General features: G+C 39.1%; 2 protein-coding genes across 3 annotated transcripts in view; one reads left to right on the top strand and one right to left on the bottom strand.

Moving 5' to 3' along the window:
- Positions 1-779: 779 nt before the first annotated feature.
- On the top strand, positions 780-7,160 carry LOC127944664 (serine/threonine-protein phosphatase 4 regulatory subunit 2-A). 2 transcript variants are annotated; one of them, XM_052540772.1, is made up of 9 exons: positions 780-946; positions 1,687-1,768; positions 2,743-2,913; positions 2,990-3,083; positions 3,194-3,231; positions 3,374-3,448; positions 3,594-3,731; positions 4,133-4,416; positions 5,679-7,160. In XM_052540772.1, the coding sequence occupies exons 1-9, from the start codon at positions 913-915 to the stop codon at positions 6,017-6,019; spliced, it is 1,257 nt and encodes a 418-aa protein (XP_052396732.1). In that variant the 5' UTR covers positions 780-912; the 3' UTR covers positions 6,020-7,160. The 2 variants fall into 2 exon arrangements, with proteins under 2 accessions (XP_052396732.1, XP_052396734.1); XM_052540774.1 differs by lacking the exon at positions 780-946 and having other exon boundaries at positions 1,743-1,884.
- The window catches only part of LOC127944663 (E3 ubiquitin-protein ligase PDZRN3-B-like), a 32,970-nt gene continuing 18,209 nt past the window's right edge, over positions 6,769-21,529 (bottom strand). Inside the window, exons 4-10 of the mRNA XM_052540771.1 lie at positions 10,591-10,853; positions 10,380-10,470; positions 9,997-10,092; positions 9,782-9,844; positions 9,603-9,704; positions 9,241-9,351; positions 6,769-9,121 (exon numbers count right to left, since the gene is read on the bottom strand). Of these exons, the coding sequence (XP_052396731.1) occupies positions 7,637-9,121; positions 9,241-9,351; positions 9,603-9,704; positions 9,782-9,844; positions 9,997-10,092; positions 10,380-10,470; positions 10,591-10,853 (2,211 nt within the window). The 3' untranslated portion in view covers positions 6,769-7,636. The remainder of the gene's footprint in view (positions 9,122-9,240; positions 9,352-9,602; positions 9,705-9,781; positions 9,845-9,996; positions 10,093-10,379; positions 10,471-10,590; positions 10,854-21,529) is intronic.

Raw genomic sequence — 21,529 nt, 5'->3', positions numbered from 1 at the left:
AATTTAAGTAGTTATGACAAGATTTATATATATATATATATATATATATATATATATATATATATATATATATATATATATATATATATATATATATATATATATATATATATATATTTAATAATTATAAAAATATATATATATATAAGCTCTATTTTTGGAATCAAAAGGGAACAAATTAAAGAAAGACTTTGAATTAAGGTTAGCAATTATTGAGAGGAGAAGCCACTATTGTTTTAATAATAAAACTTTATTCGTCGTGCATACACTGCCTCCCTCTGGATAGCTTTTCATTTACACTGCCTTGCAAATATAGTCAGACACATTTAATCATATTTAATTTTCTTGAATTACATATCTGTTCATGTTTGTTCGTTTTCCTATAATTAAGCTCTGAGTTATAAAATCCCTTTGTTATTATTCTGAGTCATATTTTTCATCACGTGGTATTGATAAGTGCTATTTTAATGCAACATCATAAGCAAGACATAAAACATCAAAATCAACCAGAATTGTTTTATTATTCGTTTTCTGGACTGCCGTTTTCTTGTCTCTGCCGAAACAACTAAATATTAATATACATAATTGCTACTTGTTGTTTTACCTTCAAAGTCTTTTATTTTTACATTTTCAGTAGTAAACAGAAGTCGTTTTTTTAGTAGACAGAAGTAGACAGAAGCACAAGTATTACATATTAATATATAAATAAACCAACACGATTATTATGCATTATTATGCACGAGGACCCAGCGTTTGGCGCATGCGTAGCAACAGCAGCAGCAGCAGCAGCAGCACAGACGGGCAGTGACGTCACCGGCGCCATATTAAAGATCTGCTGCTGTTTTCTCCGTGTCGCTGTTGCCATCTTTCTGTTTCCAGCTGGACTCAGAGAGTAGCAAACATACCTCCACAATGGAAATCGACACGCTTCTGGGAGCATTTAGAGGTACCGCAAGCACCACCTGACCAATAATGCTTAACAGAAAAGGTTTGGTTAATTCGTTAGCTTGTAAGCTAAGCTAGGATATAAAACTAGCCGCCGATGCTAGTCGCTGATCTCGCGGGTGAAACCGTTAAATATCACGAGTAATCGATATCGGTCGGTTCTCCGCGGTACACAGAAAATATGTTTGAGTTGATTTTGTTGATGTCCCCGGTCGGAAGTTGATAAAGTGCCCTGCAACCCAGGAACAGACAGAAAGCCGGTTAGCTCTGAGCTACGAGAGCTCTCAATACACTGGCTCTGTCGCTTATTTACTTTCAGAAACTTCTCACTTGCATGAACTTCACTGCTTAGTCAGCGAAAAAAGTTTCTGGGGCGCTTATTTGTGCGAGTTAAATCTGAATGCGAGTGGATTACGTTATTAAAGAGGAGCCAGAGTTGCAGAGTGAATCCTTAAAACTGTCATATATCATTGATGCTGAATTTGTTTATAAACTCAAGGTATGAGATTTTGTATACAACGCTTTTTAATTATAAATAATTCAGTTTATTTTGAACTCTCCCATTCAAGCACTATGTCTGCAGCAGAAATGTCGATTTCAAAGTGCTGCATATTCATTCTCCATACAAAATTGCATGAATACACTTAGTCATGTCATTAGTCTTATTAAACAGAATGTGCGATTATAATAAAAGGAGATTTCCACAAGAAGCCTTATTATTTTCTTTATTGTTCATTGTAGATTTCGAGAAGAAAGGAGAAAAGGAAACCTGCCCGATTTTGGATCAGTTTCTGTTGCATGTGGCAAAAACGGGAGAGACCATGTAAGTTCAGCACTCGCAGACAAATCCTACAACAGATGCTGTTGTTGAGGGAATATTGCTTTTGTAGGCAAGTACTTTGAAGGACACTAGTCTGGTTTAATCCTCGGGATAAAAAGGTAATTGTGACTTTTCATCACATAATTGACTGTATTTCTCATAATCCTGAGTATGTTTCTCTCACAGTTTTTTCTTTTTCTTTGAGTTTATATCTTGTGATTCTGACCTTTTAACATCTCGCAATTGGTTTTTTTCTCTCAGAATTGTACATTTATATTGAAAGGACATGCATGGATCATAAAATATATTCTGTGAACAAAATGTTCATTTCATGACTATAAATATGTGAATTTGACATTTAGTGCATAAATATGGAAATTATATAATGTATACAAACATTAAGTGATCTAGACCGACACTTTTATGCACAACACAATCGCGCTGATTGAGAATTCAGAGAAGAAGAAAAATCAGAACGCAAAAGTGTGTGAATTAAATTGTGTGATTAAAAAGTCATAAGTACCTTTTTTCGACCCGAGGCAGAAATTGGTTTCTATAAGGCTTCTTAAAACCTCTAAGCTAACTAGATTCATTTATCCTGAGTGGATGGTGTTCATTGCAGTGTACATGTCTTTTAAGGTCACCATTAATCAATCGCAAATTCTTATTTTTTCACAGAATATTTGCAGTGGTAATTATAAATGGTTTATCCATGCACATCAATATCTTTTTTTTTCATGCACCCTTTCTTACTTAAAAAACCATTACCCTAGATATCTTTTCTCTGATATAATAATCCCTCCCCTTCAGCAAATTTTCACTCATATGAGAAAGACGATTGCAATTTTAAAAGCAATTTTTGCCTGTTTGGAGTGCGCTGTTTGTGTAAACCGTTACAGCATTACTGTACTGTATTTCCATGATCGAATTGCCTTTTTCATCAGAACTGTCATCATTCTTTTCATTCACATCATCAGGATTCAGTGGTCTCAGTTTAAAGGCTACTTCCTCTTTAAGCTGGAGAAAGTGATGGATGATTTTAAAGCCTCGTGTCCAGAGCAGCGGGGACCTGCCAATCCAAACGTGGAGTACATTCCCTTTGAGGAGATGAAGCAGAGGATTCTCAAAATCGTCAGTGGATACAACGGGTAAGCCTTAACAAACACATTACACGTGCCTCTGTGAACATATTTGAATAAAAAATTATTATTATTATTTTTTCAGGATTCCTTTCACTATTCAGCGTCTTTGTGAGCTTCTTACTGAGCCGAAAAGAAACTACACAGGAACCGACAAGTTTCTCAGGGGTGTGGAGAAGGTACGTTGCTCAAGGAAATGAGCAGTTCTTTGGCAATGGTTTTATTTGTGTCCTGTTTTAAAGCAGCTCCTGTCTCCGCTCAGTTCAAGTGAAATCTTTTTCATTTTTAGAATGTGATGGTGGTCAGCTGTGTGTGTTCCACCTCCGAGTGAGTTAAACTCTCTGTCTGCTCTATTTTACCGTTTTGTGTTTGGGCAGCTTTCAATACCAGTTTTTAGTGATGCTTATAATGTTTTCAAGGGCTGTTCAGATGTTCTTAATACTTTTATTACTTTTATTTACTTTTAAAGGAAAAAAGGGTCCGGTTGTGTGAGCAGAATGAATGGTGTCATGTTCCCTGGCAACACTTCAGCGTTTCCCGATAGGTGAGTTTATCACTTTAATCAGCGTTATAGAAACTTTAGCCTCATGGGTCACTAAACGGACTGAATCGATTCAGCTTGAAATGTTCATGCTCACTGTAAAGAGAGTCTAGCTGGACCTAATATTACTGTCCGCTGTCTGTGATAGAAATGTGAATGGTCCAGGAACACCCAGGCCACTGAACAGACCAAAACTCTCCCTGTCCAGCAGCGTAGCTACCAACGGCCTTCCTGACAGCACAGACAGCAAAGAACAAGCATCAGAGCAATCAGACAGAACAGTCAAGTAAGTCTGAAATGCCAGGATGTGACACTCGTGTTCAAACCATGTAGCCCTGCTGTTGATGAAAGAGCACTGCTTTTTTGTTTGTATTCACTACTGAAGCAGTTTTGGAAGAACTGGTCTTCACCACTGTTATTTTACATATCTATATTCTTAAAATTGTCACTTTAGTTTTTGCTTAAATTGCAGAAAATGTCATGCTATAAATTTCTATAGTCAATAATTTTCCAACCTGGTTTGGTCTTTCTCATGATTGTTTCTGCTGCACGGTGAATATTTTAATAACACATAGATGAGTTTAAAACGTCCATGGTATAAAGGCCCACAAAATCAAATGATGATTTCACGGTCTGTGTAACTGTGTATTTGGAGTCTAATAAGTGTTTTGTCTTTTTTTCTTTAAGTGAGACTTCAGATTCAGAAGCAGAAGGTTCACATATTGGTCCAGTGAAGAGTAAACATCGTGAAGAAGATGATGATGCTACAAACACTGAAATGCACGAAGCAAAGAGACTTAAGTTTGAAGAAGAGGATGACAGTGAGGATGGAAGGGAGAAAGAGCTGGATGAGAAGCAGTCACCCTGCACATCGGTGGCGGAGAGCTCTTCAGATGTAGCGCAGTCCTCATCAGACATCACTGCGGAGGCAAAGGATAATAAACCTGACGAATTCGTCACTGAAGACCAAGGTACGTTCTTTTATGACTACCAGCAGAACTATGTTGATAGTATATTGGCATACGCATAAAGAGATTTTGTTTCTAACATCCTGCATGGACAAAATGAATATCAGGTTTATCTTAAAGCATCCTGGACCTTGGCCATTCATTAAGTTATTTTACCTATCATCAGAGTGGCTTCATCTGTTGTCTGGGACTGTCAGCTGCTTGTTTTAGGCTTTTCTCACCTTTGGTTTGCTTGTTTGGTCCAAACCGGAGTCTCATTCCCACCCAAAGGTGTTTTTAATATTGTATTATGTGGCTCAGATTGTGGTATCAACATGAGTATCACCACAAACACTGCACATCTGCAGCTGTGTACCACTGTAGCTAGGTAACCGTTTAGGGGAACCTGCCAAAAATGGAAAGTGCTGTTTTGTTCAATTTTTTTTTTTTTTCTTCTTCATTCGTGTTTTTGTTCCTTTACTGGCAAAACTAAATCCTAACATGCTTGGCAAAGGCAATTTCTGCAGACATGAGCAGCAATGAAAAATGCATTCTACTTTACTAGGCTTCAACGTAATAAACCAGATTACTTTCTTGCCATTTGCTAACCGTCCTGCTGGAGTTCACACAAACCCCAGCCCACAAACCTATTTTGAACGTTTGGCTCTTAAAAAGCCTCATTCAGGAAATGTACTTGTCCCCCTCTGCCAGTCAGGTCTGGTGTTTAAACTGGACATTTAGCATGTCTTGATAAAGTGTGTATCACAGTATTTTAGAGCTTTTCTTGATGTCTAGTCTGTTTACTGATCTGATAGCTGATGAAGCCAACTGGATGAGCACTGAATGTCTTTAAGAAATCTAGAGATGCTCTTTTAATAATGGTCAGAAGTTTGGACACACCTACCCATTTTGGGTTATTAATATTTTGAACATTTAGAATCATAGTTATGTGATTAAAAAAAAAAAAAAAACACTTATTTTTAAGTCTTTTGTAGAATTTAGATTTTTATAAAGACATTTGGTCATTCAGAAACTCATTTAGTCAGTGTGTCCAAGCTATTGATATTAGTACATATCTCTGTGCAAGGAATGTGGGTGACTGAAAATCATCATTGACCATATTTTTTGGGGTTCAGTCAATGTAAAATAAGTCACTAATGTAAATTTCTCTTGTTTTATTTCCACCCTCTTGTTCATGTGGGTAACTGCTGTGTTAATATCTTTGCACATCTGCAGCTGTCGAGCATCTCTTTGCATACATTTACATTTTCTGCTCCTCTCTGCAGAACCTTCTAGTACACAGTCAGAGGTCGTGGAAAACAGGGCTGAGAAATCGGCTTCGGACGATTCACCCGACCCTTCCCACAATCAGGTGACTGGCAGTGAATCAGATCTATCAGAGCAGCGGTCGGAGAGGGAAGAGAGCGCCGAGGCTCAGGAAACGGACGAGAGAAATGACCCAGTCAGCAGTAGCAGCAACAACAGCAGTGACGAGGAAGTGTCCAGTGCAGAGACTCCATCTGCAAGTCCCAGCAGTTCCACAGAGCTGACGGCAGAGGGCAGCACCACTGCAGAAATCAGTTCGGACAGCTCAGAGACTGCAGACGACACCATGGAGCAAGACTGAAGTTCACACGCACATGATTGATTTTTACACTCTACTGTACAAACCCCCAAAAATCACTTATCCTGCTAATTTAGCAGATCCTTTATAGACCAGGAGAGGAGGGTGATATCCCCAAAGACCTCTCATGACCCATCTATTCCTTATGACCCTTCTTAAGGCATCTTCTCCTCATATGGGCTCTTCTCCTAAGAACAACTAAAACAACTGGAAGTTCATCTTTCTTGTGGTTTAGCAGAGCGTTTGCTATTGAATAACTCGAAAGCTTTGTGTCTTTGGCGGTTTTCTGTAATCCTGTTCTAAATCATGGGCGTTCACGAACACGTTCTAAAGCTATCGGGTACAACACCTTTCATTTCACGTCAGTCTCTCTCCTGCTGTACTGAGAGTGAACACGTGGCAAATCTTTGGTTTTTGTGAATGTGTGCATATGTTTGTTGGGGTGAGGGGTGTGTGTTCAGTATTCCCGCTGGCCGGCAGACCAGTGTCTAAACATTCCAGAAGAACACCCCTTTCCTCTCATATTGCCTTTTGCAATCATCTGCTGGCTTGTGGCACAAAGTGCTCAATATCAGCATTAGACCGATTTCCTTTCTTTGCTATTTTTTTCTTTTATTCTTAGGGTCCTTTGATTTTAACTGGCTTCCCAGCAAAGCACTGACACGTATTAAACCACTGATGCTGATAAATAGATTCTAAAATGGACTTAATGTGATTTTCCATACACTAGATACTCGAGTGCTGTTGGTTGCAATGTGTAACTTAATATAGTGAGCCTGTCTTTTCAACTGACATAATATACTTAACCACTGTTTGAGTCATCCTTATTTGTTATAAGATTTTCATTTTGTTTTATCAGACAATGGCAAGCTGTTGTATAAAGGTTAAAATGAGCAACACTCTCAACACCAACATCTCTTAAACTGTACTTTTCATGCTTCCTACGGACAGGAATCCAGGCTGTTCAACCCATACCTATTTCCACAGCTCCTTTTTGATATGTCAAATTTTTAAATTAGATTTTGTAGATAATAAGTGTTCACTGCTTTTGTGAAAAGTGAAATTGTGTGATCTCAATGTGAACTGAATGCTTGGGGCTTTCGACAGTATTCCTGAAGAGCAATAAATGTTCACAATAAAAGCAGTGATATGCTTAATCTGTGAAAGCGGAGACATTTCTAACCTTTTATCAGAGTAAGACTTTTTGGAACATCAGGTCATGAACAACTAATTTTCACCACAATGTTTAAGTGAAACCTAAGAGTGTTAGTGATTACAACAAGTGGGTGATATGCAAGTAATGGCCAGTAACTGCACATACGAGCTAGAATTTAACACAAAATCTATTTCCATCTGTTTTATACATTAAACTATGAGTTGTTTAATAAAATAACCTCAGTACAAACTGAAACGTTAGTGCACCCTCAAGTTCTATAAAGCATATTTAAGATATCTGTAGTTTGTTTGAATTCATATTCACTGTTGGCTCACAAATCTCTGTCGATTTTCATACGTAGTCCATAAATGACCCACCTCCTTAAATGAGGCAAGATTTCCCACACCAAACCTCACACATTTTTACACAGTAAACTAGTAAAGTGCCCTAAACCAAGCAATCCCTTAAACTGTAGTCACAGAAAGAAAGGAATTATATAGTCTTTTATCGTCTGTGGACATTGTGCCATGTGTCAGCAGCTCCTGAATGGTCATCCAGTTGTCAAATATCTTCTTGTTCCTCCTCTTCATCATCCTTTTACGGCTAAGCTGGATAATATCCGCCTCCTTCTTGTCCATTGCTCCTGCTTGTTCTTTGCTCTCTATGCAGCACTGCTTCATGAGTTCCCGCCGTTGACGCTGTTCTTTGGCTCGTGCCGCATGCTGTTTGCGCTCCTCTTTGTTCCAGTATCGACCCAGTTTTAGTTCACTTGCTGCATCGTCATCTGTTGTTGCGCTGCAGCGTTCTTCTCGAATGTGCAAAGCTCGCTTCTTCAGAAGCTGGTCCCTGATGGGCCTTTTGGTGATGTATCTTGTTCCATCGCTACGGATCTTTACCTTCCACCCCATCCTGAGCTTGGACTCTGTGGGGGTGGTTTCTGCATTCATGCACAGGCTGGCTAAGCTGACTTGGCTCTGGGCATATTCCACAGCTGACTTCTGCTGGATAAGTTGCATGTAGCTTTGGTAATGTTGTGCATGAGCTGGGATGTAGGTGTTCTTGTATGAGGAATGACACAAGGATGGCAAAAGACTCTTCCTTGGGATCTTTTTCTTACTCTGCTTTCTTTTCCCTTGATTTATGACCTCTGGATCTCCAGGCAAACTCTTGGTGGGACTGATCTCCTGAATGGGGGAGAGGTGATGTTTGGAGCATCCTGCTGTTGAGTTGCGTCTATGCATGGGAGAACCTTTACCCTTGTCTCCAGCAACCATCCTTTGTGAGTCGGGAGAATCTGACTCCAGAGCAGGACGTAAGCTCCAGCTGCTCTCTCCAGTGTTGTAAGCACTAGTAGAGCCTTCATTGTCCACGTGGTTATTGATGAGGTCCTGATGGACTTGCTCAAAGTGCTCGTTACTGGGATTTTTGGCTTGCAGATCACCAACTTCAGCCTTAAGCCTGTGTGCTTGTATGATACTCAGGCACTTAAGCTCAATGTTCAGTAGCTCCTCATTAAGTATTTGAATCTCTTGATCATCACAGTCTCCACTTACCCTCTTTCCAAATAGTGTGGCATCATGCTCCAGAAATCCCGGAAGACTGTTACCATTCATCAGAGATTTCGGTTCAAGCTGTTTCCGGAAATGATCACACGTTGTGCCAGGTATGCCAAGGAAGTTTCCACTGTCTCCATTGTCAACTGAAAGGAAGGAGTCATTGCTTAAGTGCATGTCCCCACTTTCAACAGTGTCCAGATTATTGTTGTACTTCTTGTGGTTTTCTGGGAGAGTGTCACAGAAGGAATTCTGGTCATCCCCCAAGATGTCTTGCTCTGAGCTTTCATCATTACGAGTGCTTTCGTCTGTGCGGCCTACGCCGCTGTCTTTTTCATGCTGGTTGGATAGTAAAGTAGCCGTATCTGTAGTGCCTCCATCTTCTTCATTTGTGCTCTGTTAAATTGAGTGGGTAGAACTTTTAATAGCTTGCAAATCACTTTTATAGTAAGGTTTGCACCTTTTAATTGGATAAAGTGAGAATTTCACTGTTGACTTAAGCCTTATTAACTTGCCTGCTGCAGCATACTTGCAGTAAACTCCTTGACCTTGTGATGTTGCTGCTCCAGTATTCCCACGTGCAAGTCTTTTAAGTTGTATCTATCCTTCTCCAACCGGCCAACATCCTGCAACCCATACCAAAATGCAATGTCATTCTTTAATTCTTAATTCTTTAACTTAAATCATGAGTGTCCAAACATGCTTCAGAAGGGCCACCTTCATGCACAATTTTGGTTAGTTGAGGTGTGTTTAAATTGGCTTTGAGCCAAACTCTCCCAAAAGGTGGTCCTACAGGAACAGGATTGGAAAAACCTAACAATAATCTAATGTAATTTAAAAAATCTTTATCTGGAAGTGCACAGAACGGTTAGCAGACCTGACTTTCTGGTCGAGCCACTAGAAGGGTCACATTCTTACTCCCCACCTTGGTCAGAAGTGTCACTGCCGCCTCATGGCTCTGGATGTCCATTCCATTGATCTTCAGCATGTGAAGGATAAATACAATAAGCTTTGATTTATATTTTATATATAAATATACAATGGAATAAATTCTACCTGGATAATTTGGTCTCCTTCCTGAACTCTGCCATCTTTTGCAGCAATTCCTTCTGAATCAATCTAAGCAGGGTAAGAACAGTGCATTTAGACTTAACATTTGAGATGAGGGCACTGGATTACCCAAAGCTGCAGTAAGCAAGTCTGATATACACACACTAAATAAAATGCCTAAACATTTACTGTCCTGAGAAATTCCCATTGTAGAACCCTACCTCGCTAATATAAATGGCAGACTTCTCATCATCCGTCTTGTAACATAACTTCAGGCCAAGCTTATCCTGAGTGGTTTTCCTCTGCAAATCCACCTCCTATAAAAACACAGGTAATTGATTTTGATGACAAAGATTAAGTTTAATGATTCATTTTAGTCATTGTTAACATAAGCCAAAGCAAGTCTGAAAATTTTTAGTGCTTGCTGCACAATAGAAGTTGATTCGTTTGCATGGTAAATCCAAGTGCAATTAAAGTGGTCTTGGGAAAATATTAGCAGGTAAATGAAATCAAAATTAAAATGACCTCAGAAGACGCTTAGATTAAACATGATTTGAACATGCATTGCTTTAGTGATTGAATACAGTCTATGGAAACGCAATACCTCATATTCCAGGCCTCCACTCTCAATGTCTTTCTGTACATCATCATGGAAGTCTGAGGAATAAGGTGAATCATGTCTTGCCAATTGATACCTTCAATACAATGAAACATTTGCATTAACTGAAGCCTCATTCACAGAAACTCTCATTTTAAAATTAAAACTGAAAATCATTTGTTATGATACAGTTGGTGACATGCTGATTAGCACTTACTGTGAGGGTGAACGGAAACTGTCCAGCAAAGCCATACATGGAGTAGAAGGTGATGGCATGTTGGCCAAAGTCTCTATTTGTTGCGAGGTTTTCAGCGTAATGTTGGTCTGAGTACTGTTGTCCATTCCTCGGGTTGGTTTAAGAGTCCTGCAAGTCTTTTGTGCCGTCCTGCGGAGTACCCAAACCTCAAGAGGGTCTTTGGCAGTTTGGAAAGCCTCTATTGCTTGATCATGGGTGGCGACAGAGAGGGTTCTTCCATTTACCTACAGAAAAGAATAAGTTTGAAAAATTCACATGAACTTGAACTGTTCCACAGGTGCATGTGCAATAATTGTTTATGATTCATTGAACAAGCATGAAAATAATATGCTCATGAACCGCACACGGCTGTTTCAGTGCTTGGCTCTCCAGTGATTGTAGTGTTTTTGTTAGTTTTTCCTGTTTTTCCAGCTGAACATTCGGCAGAACACACCCCAAAATCTAGCGGATTTAAATTATTCGGACGTTTTACTGAACATTGTAGTCGGCAGTGCAGCCGTGCTGATCAAGTGCTTCAGGACGAGCAGACAGGGGAAGAGAGCTGTGGCGCATGTCAAGCTCAGAAAGCGTGGATTTCGAACGCCGTTGCGTCTATCTGGCAAATCTCCGCTCTCTACCCAACAAAGCACACAAACAACTTCTGCTCTCCCGGACATATAAAGATTTCTCACACTCTGCTGCTCTGTGTTTCACGGAATTATGCCATTCCAGACAGCGCACTGCATCGGCCCAGCTTCCAGCTGTTTAGAGCAGATCGTGACACAGAATCAATGGGGAAATCGCGTGGTGGCGGGACATGCTTTTACATCAATTAGCGCTTAGTACATCAATTAGCACTTGGTAGTGTACAGATGTAACCTTGTTAAATAAGATGTGCTGTCCTGATCTAGAAGCGCTCTTCTTTAACTGCAAGCCATTCTATTCACTGCTGGAGTTTCACACGTTCATTCTTGTGAGTGTTTACCGTATTTTTCGGACTATAAGTCGCACCTGAGTATAAGTCGCATCAGTCCAAAAATACGTCATGATGAGGAAAATAACATGTAAGTTGCACTGGACTAAAGTCACATTTATTTAGAACCAAGAACCAAGAGAAAACATTACCTTCTCCAGCCACGAGAGGGCGCCCTCTGGCGGCTGTAGATGGTAATGTTTTCTCTTGGTTCATTTCTCTTGGTTCATTTCTCTTGGTTCACATCAAATTAATTTTGATAAATAAGTTGCACCTGACTATAAGTCGCAGGACCAGCTATGAAAAAAGTGTGACTTATAGTCTGGAAAATACGGTACATTCAATTATATTCAGTTAAATTTTTCAATTCAAGTTTATTTGTATAGCGCTTTTTACAATACAAATCTTTACAAAGCAACTTTACAGAAAATTATGTTTCTACAATATTTAGTAGTAGCTTATGGTGGTGACTTTCAGTTTGTGCACGTTTGACAGGATTTTTAGAAAAATTAATACAAGACGTAGTCAGCCAGACGATGAACATTATTAATATTATTAATTAATAATTATCATATGATGCATTCACACTTGTAGCAATATTTGTTAGTTCTGTTTGATGATTCAGGGTTAGCATCATCTGAGGTCCTCTGAGGGTCAGCATCATCTCTTCTCAGGTGTTCTGGGTCCAGACTGGAGCTTGTGTAAATCCTAGTTACCTCGACATGTAAATCCAGTGGCAAAACATAGAAACAAATAGAGACAAATAGAGATCATTAGCATAGCTGCTGATCCAACAAAGTAAAATTAGTTTAACCCAAGCTAATGAATAAGAATGCACATTTGATCAGATGCAACTACACTCACAATTTAAAAGATACATTATTCGAATGCTTGGCAAAAGAGATGCGTTTTTAATCTAGATTTAAACAGAGAGAGTGTGTCTGAACCCCGAACATTATCAGGAAGGCTATTCCAGAGAAAATTATTTGTCATCCAATCTTTTACATTCTTTACATTCCTCCGCAAGCACACGTGAGCTCAGCCTTTTTACAGAAATTCACTGATCAGATCACAGAGATAGAACAACAACACCCGTACTCTGTTTTGATCGTTCTTGGGGACTTTAACAAAGCAAATCTTTCCCGTGAGCTGCCAAAATACAGACAGCATGTTACATGTCCCGCCAGAGACTGTAATATACTGGATCACTGTTACACAACAATAAAGAATGCATATCACTCTGTTCCACAAAAAGCTTTGGGGCTGGCTGATCACTGACTGGTTCATCTTAAAATAACTTAAATCTGCTGAACCTGTAGTAAAGACTGTAAAGAGATGGAGCATGAAACAGAGTGGGCTTTAAAGCCTGTTTCAACCTCACTGATTGGAGAGTTTTTGAAGCTCCTACCACAGATCTGGGTGAACTCAGAGACTGTAACATCCTATATTAATTTTTGTGAGGATATTTGCATCCCTACTAGGACTTATTTAACATTCAACAATGATAAGCCACGGTTTACAGCAAAACTCAGACATCTTCTTTCATGCCAAAGAGGCCAAATCTCTCTACACAGCAGTTAACACCTCCTGCTCTTTAAATCAATGAGAATGATGTGTGCCAGGTCTTCAGGAAGAACAAAAGAAGAACACAGGGACTTACAGTATTGTTCAAAATAATAGCAGTACAATGTGACTAACCAGAATAATCAAGGTTTTTAGTATATTTTTTATTGCTACGTGGCAAACAAGTTACCAGTAGGTTCAGTAGATTGTCAGAAAACAAACAAGACCCAGCATTCATGATATGCACGCTCTTAAGGCTGTGCAATTGGGCAATTAGTTGAAAGGGGTGTGTTCAAAAAAATAGCAGTGTCTACCTTTGACTGTACAAACTCAAAACTATTTTGTACAAACATTTTTTTTTTCTGGGATTTAGCAATCCCGTGAATCACTTAACTAATATTTAGTTGTATGACCACAGTTTTTTAAAACTGCTTGACATCTGTGTGGCATGGAGTCAACCAACTTGTGGCACCTCTCAGCTGTTATTCCACTCCATGATTCTTTAACAACATTCCACAATTCATTCACATTTCTTGGTTTTGCTTCAGAAACAGCATTTTTGATATCACCCCACAAGTTCTCAATTGGATTAAGGTCTGGAGATTGGGCTGGCCACTCCATAACATTAATTTTGTTGGTTTGGAACCAAGACTTTGCCCGTTTACTAGTTTGTTTTGGGTCATTGTCTTGTTGAAACAACCATTTCAAGGGCATGTCCTCTTCAGCATAGGGCAACATGACCTCTTCAAGTATTTTAACATATGCAAACTGATCCATGATCCCTGGTATGCGATAAATAGGCCCAACACCATAGTAGGAGAAACATGCCCATATCATGATGCTTGCACCTCCATGCTTCACTGTCTTCACTGTGTACTGTGGCTTGAATTCAGAGTTTGGGGGTCGTCTCACAAACTGCCTGTGGCCCTTGGACCCAAAAAGAACAATTTTACTCTCATCAGTCCACAAAATGTTCCTCCATTTCTCTTTAGGCCAGTTGATGTGTTCTTTGGCAAATTGTAACCTCTTCTGCACATGCCTTTTTTTTAACAGAGGGACTTTGCGGGGGATTCTTGAAAATAGATTAGCTTCACACAGACGTCTTCTAACTGTCACAGTACTTACAGGTAACTCCAGACTGTCTTTGATCATCCTGGAGGTGATCACTGGCTGAGCCTTTGCCATTCTGGTTATTCTTCTATCCATTTTGATGGTTGTCTTCCGTTTTCTTCCACGTCTCTCTGGTTTTGCTCTCCATTTTAAGGCATTGGAGATCATTTTAGCTGAACAGCCTATCATTTTTTGCACCTCTTTATAGGTTTTCCCCTCTCTAATCAACTTTTTAATCAAAGTACGCTGTTCTTCTGAACAATGTCTTGAACGACCCATTTTCCTCAGCTTTCAAATGCATGTTCAACAAGTGTTGGCTTCATCCTTAAATAGGGGCCACCTGATTCACACCGGTTTCTTCACAAAATTGATGACCTCAGTGATTGAATGCCACACTGCTATTTTTTTGAACAAACCCCTTTCAACTAATTCAACTAATTGCCCAATTGCACAGCCTTAAGAGCGTGCATATCATGAATGCTGGGTCTCATTTGTTTTCTGAGAATCTACTGAACCTACTGGTAACTTGTTTGCCACGTAGCAATAAAAAAATATACGAAAAACCTTGATTATTCTGGTTAGTCACATTGTACTGCTATTATTTTGAACAATACTGTATGTGACGATCCTGTTTGTGGACTTTAGTTCGGCTTTCAACACCATCATCCCAACAGCCCTCCAGACCAAACTGACCCAGCAGCTCTATCTGTCAGTGGATCACCAGCTTTCTGACAGATAGGCTACAGCTAGTGAGACTGGGGAAATTCATGTCCAACAGTCACCCCACCAACACTGGTGCCCCTCAGGGATGTGTTCTCTCCCCGCTGCTCTTCTCCCTGTGCACCAACGACTGCACCTCTAAAGACCCCTCTGTCAAGCTCCTAAAGTTTGCAGACGACACTACAGTCATCAACCTCATTCAGGACGGTGATGAGTCTGCTTACAGACAAGGGGTTGAGCAGCTGGATGTCAGGTCTTAAGAACCTGGAGCTGAACACGCTTGTAACAGTGGAGATGTTAGTGGACTTCAGGAGAAATCCCCCTTGCACTCCCCCCACTCACCATCATGAACAGCACTGTGACTGCAGTGGAGTCATTCAGATTCCTGGGAACCAACATCTTTCAGGACCTGAATTGGGACAATCACATTGACTCAATTGTTAAAAAGGCCCAACAAGGGTTGTACTTCCTTCGCCAGCTGAGGAAGTTTAAGCTTCCACAGGAGCTGCTGAAACATTGCTACTCAGCTGTCATTGAGTCTGTCCTGGGCACTTCAATAACTGTCTGGTTTGGTTCAGCAACAAAATCAGACATAAGAAGACTACAGAGAACTGTTCGGACTGCTGAAAGGATTATTGGTGCTCCTCTGCCCACCCTTCAAGAACTGTATACATCCAGAGTGATTTAAAGGGCTCAGAAAAAATCAATCTGTATCCATCACATCCAAGTTTTCCCCTTTTTGAACTTTTGCCATCTGGCCGGCACCTCAGAGCCGCAAATACCAGGACAGACAGGCACAAAAACAGTTTCTTCCTCCAGGCAATCTACCTCATGAACAGTTAAATGTTCCCCACTTATGCAATAAAAATGTGCAATATCCTTATATTTATTTGTTACCACCTCCATCCTAGTACATCCCTGCATCTCACTCTATTATATTCCATTATCATCTATAGCACAACTGTTCATACAAATTTTTTTTTATTTATTTATTTTGCAATATTTGTCTTTATATTTCCTTTTTTTGTCTGTGTGTTATTGTCTCTGTGTACTGGAAGCTTATGTCACTAAAACAAATTCCTTGTATGCGCAAGCATACATGACTATAAAGCTCTTTCTGATTCTGATATTGTTTAAACCCTTTACAGGTATTTTTGGATTGTACAAAATTATCTAAAAAATATACTATCCTTTATAAGGATTTTTGTTTAGATTTATATGTTCAATCCAATGCATATCTGTATGCATTTTCTCTGGGATTCGAACCCATGACCTTAACATTGCTTGTATTATGCTCTACCAGTTTGCATTCTACATGAGCTCTGCTTTTGGAAGGTTAACTTCACAATATACAGTAGTCTTCAACAGCCTGCATATCTGCATGCACATAATGTAAAGAACAGAACCCTTATGTACTTCTATGAAATGCAGACTGAGCAGAGATTTACAAGAATGCACTTAAAATGGAACTTTAATTGTACTTGAATGCATTGTCATCCCAACTCTAGGATTTATACCGAACTTGAGTGCCATGTGTGGCTCGCTGTACATTAACCCTAAAACCAGATGTGAGGTCAAAATCTAAAAACTTTCTGAGGATGGGATTCAGCATTCCAGAGAATGTACAGCAGGTTGGATAGCTGATATATATTGTTTTTTTATATAATAAAAATCCTCTGGTATAAGTCAAACAAAACAGGTGTATGGTACAGAACAACAAAGCAAGTTTAATGCCATCCATTTTACTCTGTTAATTCAGTTAATAGGTTTATAAATATTTCTAGCTGACTAGAATGAGAAAGAACATATAGACACATAAGAACAGAACCGGCAAGATACAAGTTGAAGGGTACATAACATACACAGTTTCACCTAATCTCATGTAAATCTTGACTACCTATATAGTAGTACTGCATCCTTCATATCTCCAAAAAGTCTTTAGTTTGATCATATTTATAAAATAAAAATACAGCTTTCCGATTCTCTCCGCAAAAAACAGTGCTCCTGGAAGAGTGCTGTGAGCGGAGCTATAATACTGATGTTTCGTGTTGTTTCTATTAACATATATTCTTATGTGCTGATTTCCAACAAAAGAAAGAAATCTGATGCAGTTGTACTTACATGAATGGGTGTTTTTATCACTGGGAGAACTCCATTTTTAATAGCAAACGATGTGCAAATCCAGCATCGACCTGGGCCTTGTTCAGAAAACATTCATCACTGAAATGACGAGAACACACAAATGCACTTGATACACTCCGTTGCTGCCCCAGAAAAACAAACTGCATCCACTGTTCGTGTAACACTGGGTTCTTGGGGAAGGGGAATATGGTAAACTTTCCTTCACATCCAAAAGTACACTTATTTGGAGGCATTCTCGAACAAATCCTACGCAGCGCTTCTGACGATTTGCAGATGAAGCGCATTGATGTGCGTGGTCTGGCTCTCCTCTGGTCAACGTGTGCGCGGGCGCGCTTTTCCGAGAGAAATGCTAATATAGAGACCACCATCGTCTATGTCATTAGATCCACGATCGAAAAAAAAAACAGCCGAAACTTGTATAAGAGACGATTTTCATCACAAAGTAAGAAGTAAGATTTTCAGCACAAAAATTCTCTGTCGTTCTTACACATTATTTTTTATTTTGTTTTATGCTTTAACAATTTGGTGACCAAGGATGAAAGACTCAAGGCAAATGTTGTCATATGAACATATGACTTTTTGACCTAAAGTCCTGAATGTGAATGACTAATCCACAGAGATATTTATGACCGGAAGTTCGGTTTTAACATTATCACACAGTTAGTGAGATTTCATTTATTGATTGAAATCCAACAGGGTGTATAAAAGCTTTTGAATTACACAAGAAAAAGGCTATGTGCCAGTAAGCTAATGGGAGAGAACTTCATTTATCAAAGCATTGTAAGACTCGAATATCAAAACTAATGTCCTCAGGGACCTCTTCTGGAATCTCACAGTGACAATAACACACATGGGAGCTTTGTCGGTGTGCCCACTGATGCAATATATATTTTTACATAGAACCTGCCAGCAAATTGCACAAATAATTACAAAGAAACTTTTTTTTTTTACACAGGAAACACAGTACCAAAATTGCTTACCATACAAAAAAACAAAAACACTGAAATGTAATGTATACATATTAATATTTCCCAAATTTAGCTAGTTTCTAAGTGATGAAATGAAATATAATAGAGTTTGACTGGATGGAATTTAATAAGCCTATTTATTTCACTGTTCGAAATGCACAATTATATAACTTGTAGCATTTTAATATTTGCATTTAGCATCAGTTTTCCTTTTTAGCCTCTTTTAAAAAGTTCATTTCATACTTTCAACCATGCAGGAGTTCAGCTGGAGGTTAAATTACAGTGGGAGCTAATTACACGAGGATCTATAATAAATCAAACCACATAAACAAACAAACAAACAAACACACATTCATTAAGTATTTTGATGAGATGCCAAACATTTCTCGCTCTTCTTCAGTAGAGTGTGACCTTCTCATGACCCTGTCAAATGTACACAGTCTCCAAAACACATTCCTTCCTTCGGCAAAATAACCTTTCGCAAGCGTTTTAGCATGCAAACAACCTCCAGAGACAAACTGCGTAACCTCAAAGGCATTCGAAATGTGTTTATTCAATGCTCTTAATCAAATTATGATTCATTCAGTAAAAATGAATGACATTTCTTAATCAATCTGAATTTAATCAGACTATGAACCCTTTACTCCCAGCGTACGTTAATGAGGAATAAACAAACCGAAATGACACCGACAAGTCAACCAAAACACAACAACTACCTGACATTTGCCTTTAGTAGTTTGAGAGCTGTATAGTACAGAGACTGCAGCCCATAGTGGAAAAACATCACCAAATAGTACACCGACTTCAAAATGTGATCATAAAAAGAGAGAGTGTCTATAGAGCCTGCAGCTTACAGACACAACAACTTCAGCGCGAGTCTGTTTGTGACTGTAAGCCACGCATGTGAGAGCTTGTTCCCTCCTCCCATTCACTGCAGCCATCGCTCCCTCTCTCATTAAAGAAAAGTGTTGTCTATGTCCTCAACTACGCTGTTTTTATAACCATACAAACAATGCAAACCCATAATCAGCAATCCACCACGTTCCTCAGGTGTAGCGCAACAGAGGCCGTTTCGTAATGTGTGGAAACAAGTCATGAATATGCTTTGTTGGGGGTCAATTAAAAAGCTCACTTCTCCAATTGCTGGCACGAGCATGTCGATAGGAAAATTCTTGCTATAAAACGAGCAGTTTCTGGTGTGTCAGAGTGCTCAGCAGCGGTACAACAACAACCAACAACAAAAGGGTGTTGCTATTTGTTATTCCTCCAAAAGTACAGGAATGCTCAGCCTGTGGGCTCCAGCTTTTGATGTAATCTGGCATGTCACAGACAGGGTTACTGAGAAACATCATGTGTTCATTGATTTGGACCACATTACTTGCAGAAATGAACAGAACTTAATGGTTCATGATATGAGGAATCGATTTTTCAATTACCTTTTTTTACATACAAGACTTAATTTTAGTATAAAAACAATTGTAATTGATACTTGTAATAGTTTGAATCGGACATGTGTTCTTTACAGATTCTGTTCCCTCCTTATCATTTCCTGTCCTATCTCTCCATTGTACTACAAATAAAAAGGGTGAAAATACATATTTACCTATGAAAACATCAAGTTAAGTTTGGCGAAAGGGAAGAAACGAGTGTGGCAGATGCAGTGTAATTTTGGTGGCTGTCAGCCATGCAAACACACATGACAAGCAGACAAGCAGACGCATGGGGCCTCCTTCATCAATCTAATGTAGAAACGAGTGCAGATCATGCGCACAAATCAACTTAGAACAGTTTTCACGTGTGATTCAAGAATCTCATCATATGAATGATTGATAAATGTGGTGGCAGATATTTACTCCAAAAACACCCATTAACCTTGCAAATGCAATCAATTAGGCTACATTCATTTCTGTAATTTATATACACTCACTGGCCACTTTATTAGCTAGTATGGGGTTGGAGCCCCTTTTGTCTTCAGAACTGTCTTAATTCTTTATGGCATATATTCAACAAGGCATTGGAAACCTTCCTCAGAAATTTTGGTCAAGTTGACATGATAGCATCACACAGTTGCTGCAGATTTATCGGCTGCACATCCTTGATGTGAATCTCCCGTTCCACCACATCACAAAACTGCTCTATTAGATTGAGATCTGGTGTCTGTGGAGGCCATTTGAGTAAAGTGAACTCATTGTCATGTTCAAGACATCAGTCTGAGATGATTTGAGCTTTGTGACACGGTGCATTATCTTGCTGGAAGTAGCCATCAGAAGATGGGTACACTGTAGTTATAAAGCAATGGACATAGTCAGCAACAATACTCAGGTAAGCTGTGGTGTTTAAACAATGCTCAATTGGCCCAAAGTGTGCCAAGAATATATCCCACACACCATTACACCACCAGCAGCAGCCTGAACCACTGAGACAAGGCAGGATGGATCCATGCTTTCATGTTCTTTATGCCAAATTCTGACCCTACCATCTGAATGTTACAGCAGAAATCAAGACTGATCAGACCAGACAACGTTTTTCCTATCTTCTATTTTCCAGTTTTGGTGAGCCTGTGTGAATTGTAGCCTCTGTTTCCTGTTCTTAGCTGACAGGAGCGGCACCTGGTGTGGTCTTCTGCTGCTGTAGCCCATCTGCCTCAGGGTTCAATGTGTTGTGCTTTTAGGGATTGTTTTCTGCATACCTTGGCTGTAACGAGTGGTTATGTGAGTTATTGTTGCTTTTCTATCATTTCTAACTAGTCTGCCTACTTCTGACATAAACAAGGGATTTTCGACCACACAACTGCCGCTCACTGGATATTTTCTCTTTTTCTGACTATTCTCTGTAAACTCTAGAGATGGTTGTGCATGAAAATCCCAGTAGTTTTTGAAATACTCATTTCACGTTCAAAGTCACTTAATTTGTTCTGATGCTCAGTTTGAACTTCAGCAAGTTGTCTTCACCACATCTAGATGCCCAAATGCATTGAGTTGCTGCCATATTATTGGATGATTAGCAATTTGTTTTACCAAGCAATTGAACAGGTGTAACTAATAAAGTTGCCGGTGAGTGTATATATAAATTTACTGTTAAATATGAACATTATAGCCTTTTTTTGTTCCCCATTCAGTATACAACAAATATATAAAAAAATTGATTGGTATTCAGGAAAATACAAGAATGAAAATTAAATAGTAATAAAATTATATATTAAACTATAAAATAAAACACAAATTAGGCAATAGTGGCATTCATTATACACAGCATACAGCAATACTGAAATGGCATTGGGCTCACAAGCCTTTCTCATTCCACAAGAATTCAAACGTTTACATATTTGTAACATTTGGTTGCAAAACTATTATTCCTAAACAACGCTATATACTTAACTCATGTTCTAATATCCATGTACAATCCTTTGCATGTGCAAAAATGTTTGTTTGGGTGCTACACGCTG

The sequence above is a fragment of the Carassius gibelio genome, chromosome A23 (assembly GCF_023724105.1).
Source record: "Carassius gibelio isolate Cgi1373 ecotype wild population from Czech Republic chromosome A23, carGib1.2-hapl.c, whole genome shotgun sequence".
Classification (NCBI taxonomy): domain Eukaryota; kingdom Metazoa; phylum Chordata; class Actinopteri; order Cypriniformes; family Cyprinidae; genus Carassius; species Carassius gibelio.
Note: the sequence above shows the minus strand (reverse complement) of the source record. Positions and strands in the feature narration are given on the sequence as shown.

Bases quoted from the DNA above. Each gene is read 5' to 3' on its own strand.
- LOC127944664 (XM_052540772.1), top strand. From the start codon at position 913: ATGGAAATCGACACGCTTCTGGGAGCATTTAGAG. The intron at 947-1,686 runs GTACCGCAAGCA...TGTTCATTGTAG, and splicing joins GCTTCTGGGAGCATTTAGAG to ATTTCGAGAAGAAAGGAGAA. The intron at 2,914-2,989 runs GTAAGCCTTAAC...TTATTTTTTCAG, and splicing joins ATCGTCAGTGGATACAACGG to GATTCCTTTCACTATTCAGC.